The 10,551-nt window shown below is 35.7% G+C and overlaps 1 protein-coding gene across 1 annotated transcript in view; it reads left to right on the forward strand.

The window, feature by feature from the left end:
• The window catches only part of DEUP1 (deuterosome assembly protein 1), a 65,966-nt gene extending 56,265 nt beyond the window's left edge, over positions 1-9,701 (forward strand). The window contains exons 13-14 of the mRNA XM_006907471.1: positions 3,271-3,388; positions 8,805-9,701. Of these exons, the coding sequence (XP_006907533.1) occupies positions 3,271-3,388; positions 8,805-8,981 (295 nt within the window). The 3' untranslated portion in view covers positions 8,982-9,701. The remainder of the gene's footprint in view (positions 1-3,270; positions 3,389-8,804) is intronic.
• The last annotated feature ends 850 nt before the right edge of the window (positions 9,702-10,551 follow it).

The raw sequence follows: 10,551 nt of genomic DNA on the forward strand, positions 1-10,551 counted from the left end.
GAGTTGTTGACAAAGACACTGTGAACTCACCAGTGGAGAACCGTAAAGCACATATCTATTACATTTAGCAAGTGAAAAATGAAATATTCTTTCTTTCACTCATAGCACCGCTCAGTGAAGTCAAATAGTAAAAGCTATATGTATTTGTTAGACAAAAAAAATCTGAAAATACACGAGTTATATTTACATATATCAACCGCTAATGCCAAAAGGTCTTATTAAACTACTTAAGGAAAAAGCTTTTAGATCACATATCTATTACATTTAGCAAGTGAAAAATGAAATATTCTTTCTTTCACTCATAGCACCGCTCAGTGAAGTCAAATAGTAAAAGCTATATGTATTTGTTAGACAAAAAAAATCTGAAAATACACGAGTTATATTTACATATATCAACCGCTAATGCCAAAAGGTCTTATTAAACTACTTAAGGAAAAAGCTTTTAGATAAAAGTAGATATGAAGATAATGTTCCACGTAATTTTAAAGTCTGTAGTCTAACTTGTAGCCACTTCTTATTTAACTAAGAAAGATTTGTATAGTACATTATTAAAGTAATCTTTTATGTACTCAGAAGAAACTCAGTTTTTGTTGTTTTTCACTCCTGTTAGAAGTGATACAAAGTTTTTCATGATCATCCACTTAAAACATATTTTAGGATATGGCAAAGGTTTTGCTTTCCAATAAGAGAGTTATTCGGCACTTTTTAAAAAATGATGAATGAGATGTAATTGAATTTGATGAAGATATATTGAATATTTTTAAAGTTTTTTAAAGTTAGAGTTTGGAAGTTTAGGATAATTTACAAGCTAATTTGGAGTAGTGGTATTCAAAGCTATTAATAGATAACTAATTTTAATGACAATGAATTTTGTAAATAGTGGAGTTTTCTATCTATTTAAGATACATACTTAAAGCGAATTTATGGTTTTAAAAGTTATGTCATGCACTGAAAAGATTTTAGTAATCGCAAACATTAATCATTAAAATTACTTCGAGTCTAGTTAATAAATTAGAAGTTTCCAATACTAAGAAAAACACGACGTCAGCAGGTTTGTCATAACCACTCTACAGGATCCCTTGTCAAGGAGTGGACAGTCTGACATCTAGAAGCAAAAAGTAAGTTGAGAAAATTTCATAGCATGGTGTTGCTTATAAAGAGCAAAACATAGCCAGCCGAACAGTTCTAGGACAGGAAATACTGAGTAGTTCACAGACTAGGGAGAATTATGTGGAGTGTTAGAAGGTGAGGCTGCAAGCGGTTGTGAAGGTATACCGTTCCATGCTGAGGACATCACCCTATAGCATGTAAAGTCAGACGACTCTGAAAACTGGCTCGAGGTGACTCAGTCTCAAGTGGGTGGAGTTCTCCCCAACAAAACAATCAGATCCTGCCCTCCTGACAAATATAGGCAGAGACCCTGGAACAGGGCCTGTGAAAAAGATAATTGAACAGACCAGCTTGTGAGGAGGTATTAAAAACCTCCTGAAATAATTTTTAAGATGGCTTTTAAATTGATATACTTAGCATTTTATGCAAGGTGGTTTTATGAAGTATTTGAATAGCAAGTTCTAGAAGAACTTGTCAGATATAAAGATGATTTAAAGCAAAAGTACTATACTTCATAACGTAGTCTTTCCTTTCAATCTCTACATTTTATTGATCTTACAATAAAAAGAATGTTCCTATATAAATTTTAGTAATTAACATCATAAAACTATATCTCTACATCCAAAGCAAAATGGATAATTGAGATCATTATTTAGATAATTTAGGACAAATAATACTTTCCCCCAAATCTCTGTATAATTGAGATTACAGAGAGATGTGTATTTCTTGAATCACTTCTATAATTATCTTACTTTTGCCACCGTGCTTTGAAGTGTAGATGGTAGCCTCACTCAAATTAAAAGGTTCAGCTGAAGATTCTATGCAGATGTACTATGCAATTGTTATAATCTATTTGAATTGTGGGATGTTTTATCTGATTGTGCACATCATAAACCATGTTATTTCAGTTTAATTTGCTGTTCTGTTTCCATGGTAATTATGGTTTGGGAGAATGAATTTTTTTGAAAAAGATATATTTCAAGATAAGTAAAACTGGAACACATGTTGTGTTTGTTTTTATGGACTAATTTACAGATGCCTCACTTAACTTTTATTGCTACTGCTATGCATAGCTTTGAAAATGTTTGCATAGTAAGAAACAAGCCTATATAGTCTTTGGATAAGAACAGAAAAAAAAAATAATGTTGTTTTTTTTCAACTATGTGAAATTAAAATGTGAAGGCTTTGAAAATGGTTAATCAATACCTGTGGAAAGTCTGAATTACTAGTAAAAATAAATCACTTTAAATTAAAGGGATGTTTATATTTCATGGTCTTTGGTGACTTTGATTAAATTTAAACCCCATTTTCATGAATTAATGCTCAGAAAGATATTTATTTAGTCCCAAACATCCCATACTGTTATGACCTTTTTGGGTAAAATTTGGGGGTAAATTGGTTTGTTTCTTTGTCTTATTATTCATTTGTTAGTCAGCATACCAAAATTTAAAATCTCACTGGTATTTTATTCAGTCTCATCTTCTACCCTAGATTTTCGCACAGACAAAAAATGCTGCACTATGCTTTTTGTCTAAATTGTGGAGTTCAATTCTCATAACAGCCTTTTTTTATACATGAAAACATTAAAGTAACAGGAAGATAAAGTCATCTCCTCAAGGTCAACAGTGTGGAGGAGTTCAGGAGATGATGTAAATCGAAAACATGTCATAAATTATTAATTCCTATAAGAATGAGAATTATTATTAGACAAAGACTTGTTCTAGCATTTTTAAAAAGTACAATTATGTTAAGAAAGCCAGTGAGGTTAAGTGGAATAGAGAATAGAAAAAGAGAATCTAGTTAGAACTGTCAAGGGCAGCATTGTTAACTGTTTTGAGATTTTTCTCAGTCTGGTTTCATGTTATTTAAGTGGCAGAGATACAAAAGTAAAACACAGAGAGGGAAGCAATATAGCCAATAAGGATAGAATATTTTTAACAATTACGGTACAGTTTTCTGCTTCATTATCATTCTAAGTCTTTTAAGTGGAGTGGAAATCATTCATCGGGAAAATCGTTTTCAAAGAAATACCAAGATAACAAGCCCAAACATTTTCTTATGTTTTCCCCCAGTTAGACACCAGAGAAATTAAAATCCTTAGCTATATAAACAAGCAGGTGTCCTTGGTAGCAACAGTGACAACCATTACTTCCCTTTCAGACTTGGCCAAGATCGTGAGCTAAATAGAAGTGCCACGCCTCCATTGCCACCTTTGCCACCATTTCAAGCCAAAGACATGACCAGTCCTTTGGTTAGTGACGAAGAAGTATTCCCACTGGTGAGTTGCTGGAATTTTTTTTTTTCCTTTAAGGGGTGATTACTCTTACACTGATACAGATAAACTGATGTATACATAGTTGTTAAAAAGAAAAAAATGTTACTCCATGAATAGGATCCCCAAATGAGTCTGAGTCGTTTGGCCATGCCTATCTATAGAGGGAAAAGAGATCCATAATGTTTCATGAAGTATTGTAATCATTGTTCATTTACCTCTAGTGCAGGCCAGAATTACAGTGTTGTTTTTTAAAATACAAGTGCTTGGGACTCACTCCTGGACATTCCATGAGCCCTTAAGGATCTCTATATTTTAAAGAGCTACAGTGATCTTTTGTGCCTTTTTTTTTTTAACTTTCTTATTGCTCTGGCATGCATACAGAAACATGCACATATCACAACTGTACAGCTTGATGAATTATCACAAAGGAAACATCAATGTAACTACCACCCAGGTAATAAAATAGAATATTAGTAGCACTCCAGAAGCTCCCCTTATGTCCACTTCCAGTCACTCTTTCAACTTGCTATCAAGGTAACCACTATCCTGACTTTTAACATCATAAATTAGTTGAGGCAATTTGTTAATTTTATATACACAGTATGGTATTTTATTTGTTCTTTTGTGTCTGGCTTTTTCGCTCAACACTGTTTATGAGATTCATCATCCATTATTTTATGTAGCTGTAGTTTATCCATTTTTGTTTCTGTATAGTATTTCATTGTATGTAAATACTATATGCAATGATGCTACAGTTTATCCATTCTACTATTGACGGACATTTATTTTTTGTTTGAGGGGCTATTACGAATAATGCTGCTAAAACCATCGTATGTGTCTTTTGGTGCACATGTGTATAATTTCCATTGGATATATACCTAGGGGTGGAATTGCTAGGTAATAGGATATGTATGGTCAGCTTTAGGAGGTACTGCCGAGCTGCTTTCCTAACTATTTGAGCCAGTTAGCATCCCAATGAGTAATGTGCGAGTGTTCTCCTTGTTCTGTATTCTTTCCAACACTTGGTATTATTGGTATTTTTAAATTTAGCTTTTATGGCCAGTGTGTTGAAACATCTTACTGTGGTTTTAACTCTTATTTCTCTGGTGACTAATGAGTTTGAGGACCTTTTCATATGTTTATTGGCCATTTTGATATCCTCCACTGTAAAGTGCCTCAATTTTCTTGCCTAAGTTTCTATTGGATTATCTTTATTCTTATTAATTTGTAGAAGTTTCTTTATATATTCTGGATATAAGCCTGTAATTGAATATATGTATCACAAATATCTGCTTGCCTCTTACTTGCCTCTTCACTTAATGGTCTCTTTTGATGACCAGAGTTCCTAATTTTAATATGTTCAAACTTATGAATCTTTTCCTTTATGGTTAATATTTTTGATTGTCCTATTTAAAACTTTTGCATGTCCAAAGTTATAAAAATATTATCCTATGTCATCTTCTGGAAGCTTTGGTGCTTCATTTTTCATATTTAGATCAACACTTAGAATTAACTTTTGCATATGGTGCAAAGTAGGATTCTCAATCCTTTTTCCCATGGAAATACTCAATTGAATTTGCATGTGTACTCCAGTCCTGTGGATTCTTTGGATTTTCTATATTCGGAATTAAAATAATGACAATTTGATTTCCTACTTTCAAATCTTATACCCTTTTTCCTTTTTTCTTGCCTTATTGTACTGACTAGGGCCTCCAGTAAATGTTGAGTAGTAAAACTGGTATTGCCAGCATCCTTCTTCTCATTCTCGACTGTGAAGGGCAAGTTTTCAGGTTTTCACCATTGTGTTTGATATTTGCTATAGATTAGACTAAACAAGCTCGAAGGATAATAGGTGGGTTGCTTAAAATCTTGATTAGTAAATAATGCAGTTATCATTGATGACAATGTCAAGAACATGACCATAAGAGTGGGTGCCTGAAATAAAATGTTACCCAGGACTCCATTTTTTAACTTCTTTTATTTGTATATCTTGGATGATGTCAATTGGACTTATGGCTTTAATTATTATCTCTAACTTCCAAATATATATCTCTGATCCAGACCTATGTTCTGAGACCTAAACAGATATATCCCACTGTCTATTTGACAGTCTGTTTAAGTCTCAGGTCACCTCTAGCTCAGCATTATTCAATATCAAATGGACTGGGGAGGTGGGGCACTGCAACTTCCCAGGTGAGGCAGGAGGCTCCAGTTCAGCCGAAGGCAGGTCTCCAGAGAAGTGGCCCACTGCAAGCCGTTAGCTCGTAGCAGCCAACATCCACATCAGCTGAAGAACAGATGCACCAGCCTGGTGAAGGGGATCCAGGTAGGGCACCAGCAGCACCCAGTATAGTCCACTATTTGAATCACTCAAATCTGTTCTTTTCATGTTGTTCATTCCATTGAGGCATAGCTTCTCCAAGATTTTGGCTGATCATCATTTCTAAGAATACTTATAAGAAGAGTGTTAGTGAGACAAACTACATTCCTTGGTGCTGCAATTGGTCTCAAGGACTTAACTGATACTCATCATCTCCTCACTCATTCTAGATTCCCTTCCCCTTTGCTGGCACTTCTGTTGGTCCAGGTGGCTTGCTTTTTGGGGGTAAGCTCTTGTTTTCCATGCCCTCATCAGGATGTGGTTTTCCATTTACAGTTAAAACTGGGCACGAGAGTACCAAAAGACCACCTTAGTAGATCACCTGAGTACCAAACATATTTCTCTTTGTGATGACCAGAGTCAGTTACCTCTACTAGTATAGTACCTCTTTTCTGTGCCTCTGATCTATTAACATGAGAAACCAAAATTTACTGGGTGCCAGCAGAGCTTTAAGTTCAGTGAAACTCTTATAGGTCGTTTGGTAGAGGCCTTCCCCTCTAAGACCCTTGGCCTCTAGACCAACAGAGCTCAAGGGTACAGAGACAGAGTCACAAATTCTCTAAGTGGGTCAACAGAAGTGACAGAGAGTAGAGCCATTCCTTCATCCTCCCTTTTGTTCCCAGATCCGCATATTCTACCCATCAGAAACACAGTAGTATATAGCGGCAATTGGTGTAAAGTCTATACCATATCCTGAAGAATGGCACCTCATTCCCCACAGGATATAATTTCCAAGCTGATGCCTTAGCTGTGCCTTCAAGAAGCCTATCAGGCTAGCATCCTCTGAATGTGGTAGGACCAACGGATACCATGGCCATGCCCCCACTGCCATACTCTTCTGCTATAAAGCAGGTTCCTTTAGTATTAATCAGTAAATCAGTCACTCTGTGACTGGCAAAGGCAAGAAAGGCAAAGTTACAGAATACATGTCAATTCTGGTAAAGATAAAACATTGTCCTTTCCAAGACATGAGGGATTTGATGTAATCTAATTGCCACCAAGAGACAGGCTGGTCTTCTTGAGGGATGGTGCCATATCGGAGCTTCAGCTTGGGTCTTTACTGCAAGCAGATCAAATGTTCAATGGCAATAAAAACTAGATTAATTTTGGTGAAAGGGAGACCATGCTGCTGAGGCCATGCATAATTTCCACTGGTGTGGCCAAGGACAGAGGCTAGTTTAAATTCTCCTGTCCACTTCTTAGATGGTTTATCTCAACCAGGGCTCAACAGCATGAAAAGAATTGTTTTGCAAACAGTATACAGTTTTCTGCTAAAGATGGCATGGCTTTGCTCCAGAATCTTAAGGGTTTGCAATGCAACTTTTCTACTGAAACTTGCTAGAGGCTCCACAAGGCAATCTTCTCTATGAAAGATTCTTCTAGTAAGTCATTTGGCCCAAGTAGCAGAACTGCTAGTACCCCATTCCCAACCTACCACAGAGCCCTTTCTTGCTCTTGGTCCCGCTCAAAAACAAACAAACAAACAAAAAATTCAATAAATGAGTCAGCTTATTTTACCCAAGAGTGGAATATGCTACCTCCAAAACCTGGAGTCCTATCAAGCTTTGTGCTTCTTTCACAGTGATAAGAAATGCAAGGTGCATTAATTTGTGCTTTAGAGATCTGCTGCTGTGCTGTGTATCACTAGACACCTGAAAACAACATGTCAAGCCCCACTGAATCATGTATGGGGTTTGTCTTTCATTCTCTGGAGTATGTGTCTTTCCAAGCCTTTGACATGCTTGCCACTTCTTGCTCATCAGGTCTTAGCATAATGTTAACGTCAACATATGATGTCCTATAGCCTACAGTCCTTGGAATGACCAAATGGTCCAGGATCCTTCAGAATTTATTGTTGACAGCATCATTAACATGAAACACAATGTTGGCGCAAAAACATGGATGTGTACTATTGTCTAGCCCACGTGCATGCTAACTGCATCTGGTCGTCGTCCTTACTGAGTATTAAAAAGAATGCATTTGCCAGATCAACAGCAGCATACCATGGACCCAAAGCTGTGAGATTCGACTTAAGTAAAGATACCATATCTGGCATGGCAGCTATAGTTGGGGACTACTTCTTAGATAAGTTTGCAGTACTCTACTGTCATTTGCCATGATCCATACACTTTTGGCAGAGGTCAGACTTGTTAGCTAAATCCCCCTATAACAAAGTTCACTGGCATACAGACTGTTGACTCTTCACTTTACAAAATCCTATTTTTCCTAATAAAACAAAAGTTGGAGAAGAGTTTAGGGACCATAGTACAAATTTCTCCAACATAATTTTAAAAATTATTTTGAATGAAGCACTGTAAAATGATCTACTATTCTCTTTATTCCTCAGCCACAGTTTGTGTGTGTGTGTGTGTGTGTGTGTGTGTGTGTGTGTGTGTGTGTGTAAAAATTGGCACTGACAGGTCACTAACAGTTAAATGAGCACTTCTTTATCACCATAAAGGGTGGGACTGAGCATTCATCACTGAGGCTTTCTCAGTTATAACTAGACAAACAAGATCCCTCCCAGCATATGGTCCTCCCCACTTAGAAGCCACCCTTACCCCTGAGATAGATCATGCTGCCAGCCCTCCTCACCTGACTCACTTCAAGCAGCAATTAGCCCCCATTTAAAGTTAATCCTTAATCTTTTTTCCTATATAATCTTTCTTTGCCTCACAATATTTACTTCAGTTTTTTTTTGAGTTGCCTATTTTCAGATGAAAATCATTGGCTTTGCAAATTAGTGGAGTATGTTTTAGGCAAGTTTCATGGTAATTATGTTGTTCCTGCATTTGCAGTTAGACACTATAATATTCATTTCTAGAGCTTTTTAATGTAATGGAGCTGCGATGTTTTAGTTCTTTGAGGATTTCATTAGAGACTGCATTATACTGGTGGAGGGAATTCAGCTTAAGGTATATTATTTCATTAAGGGCTGCAGTGTCTGGCAATATGTCAGGAAGGAAGCATGCCTGGAAATAGGAAGATTTATAAAGGCTTCGTGTTCCTCATCTAACTTTTCTTCCTTTCTTTCTTTAGTCTCCCCCAGATATATCTTTCTCAGCTTCTTTGGCTGCACAGCATTTTCTTCTGGAGGAAGAGAAGCGAGCAAAAGAACTCGAAAAACTTCTAAATACACATATTGATGAACTGCAAAGACATACAGAATTTACTCTTAATAAATACACCAAGCTAAAACAAAATAGACACATATGAGCTTTTACACTTTTTTATTTGTTGCCCCCACCCCATGAAAAAAGTTCTGGCAAAATTTTTACAAAGCTGATTAATGAAACTGAGAAATTCTGTTCTGTTTTCTTGAGTAAATCATTTCTGTATGGCAGCTAGAAAATAGTAAGTATTTTGTTCGATAAAGCTGTATTTCTGTATTAACATAATAAATTGTTCAGCTACTGAGTTACTATAAAATAAACATGACTACTCTAAAAGAGATTTTCTTCCAGTCTAAGGAATATTTTGGAATTAAAGATGCAGTTTTTTCCCAACTCAAATCAGGTATGCTGAAAACCCATTTCCTCTGTAACAACACAAACTGAGGGAAACAGAAGTGCTGTGTTCCAAATAGACACAAATCAGGTGCAGCTCAGTTGTACTAGGTTTGAGAACTCAAGGATTTTTTTAAAAAGGAAAAATATTAAGTATTTTTAGCTATAATAACATCCTAAAACTTCTTTTAGAAAAAAAATACAAATCTAGTGTTTCTACATTCGTCTTTGTAATGTCTGTTTTAACACAATAAAGGCATGGAATGTGCTGTTTACACACTCAAAATTATGTGCCAGAGATTAATGCTTTCCTTTTAGCACTAATTACCTCATGGACCTGAACAAGATAAAGAAAATACAAAGCATTACCGTTGTTACATTCTTCTTTGTAATACCTCTATTTTTAATACAATAAAGGAATGCAAAATTCTATGGACTTAAAATATAAATGCCAACTCTGTATGGAACAGTAATAGCATGGTAATGAACAATAAAATTCAAGTTACAAATATTGTACGCATGATAATCCATTATTCTTCCTTTAAAAATGACATTTATATATAGATTATGAAAAAAAAACAAAACTCCTAAATAGTTTCTCTAGGTAAGTCCTATGGTTTCTATAGTTTTTTTTTTTTTCTCTTTGAAGAAACTAAACCTCAACACACTGGAAGATAAGTCAAGATATCTTTTGGTAACAAGTATCATCATGTAAAAAATGCAGAGTCCTGTTCATTTTGGGTGACTCAACCGTGTGGATTTGTATAGCTCTTGATCTTTGCAAAAAGCTTTCACATAGCATTATTCGTTTCAACTCAAAACAAGCCTGTGAAGTCAGCAAGTCTAGTGTCCTTGTTCCTGGAAATCAAGCTGTTAAGGAACTTCCTAGAATCATGGTGAGCAAGAGAGGTGGAAATGCCTGGCTTCTGATTCCAGGCTCCAGCTCTTAATATTTCCCAGTATTACCTCTTATAAGAGAGCAGATGGGAGCAAGGCTATATCCACAGAAGCCACGTTTCACGACAAAACATCAGAAGCGTACAAAGCCTTCAGTGTGCCCTAAAAAAGCCCCACGTAAGAAAAATAATGAAAATCACAATACTTTAAAATTATTTAATAATTTCTAGCCTGGACACAAAGAAAATAAAGTATTTTTCATTGCTGTCTTTAGAAGATGGGAAGAAAAAGTATGTTTAAGAAAGGGATGTTCCATAAACAGTCTAAAACCTTTATATACCTAATGCAAATGCAAACAACGCAAAAGTTTAAATATACACATC

Source organism: Pteropus alecto, unplaced genomic scaffold (assembly GCF_000325575.1).
Source record: "Pteropus alecto unplaced genomic scaffold, ASM32557v1 scaffold12, whole genome shotgun sequence".
Lineage (NCBI taxonomy): Eukaryota > Metazoa > Chordata > Mammalia > Chiroptera > Pteropodidae > Pteropus > Pteropus alecto.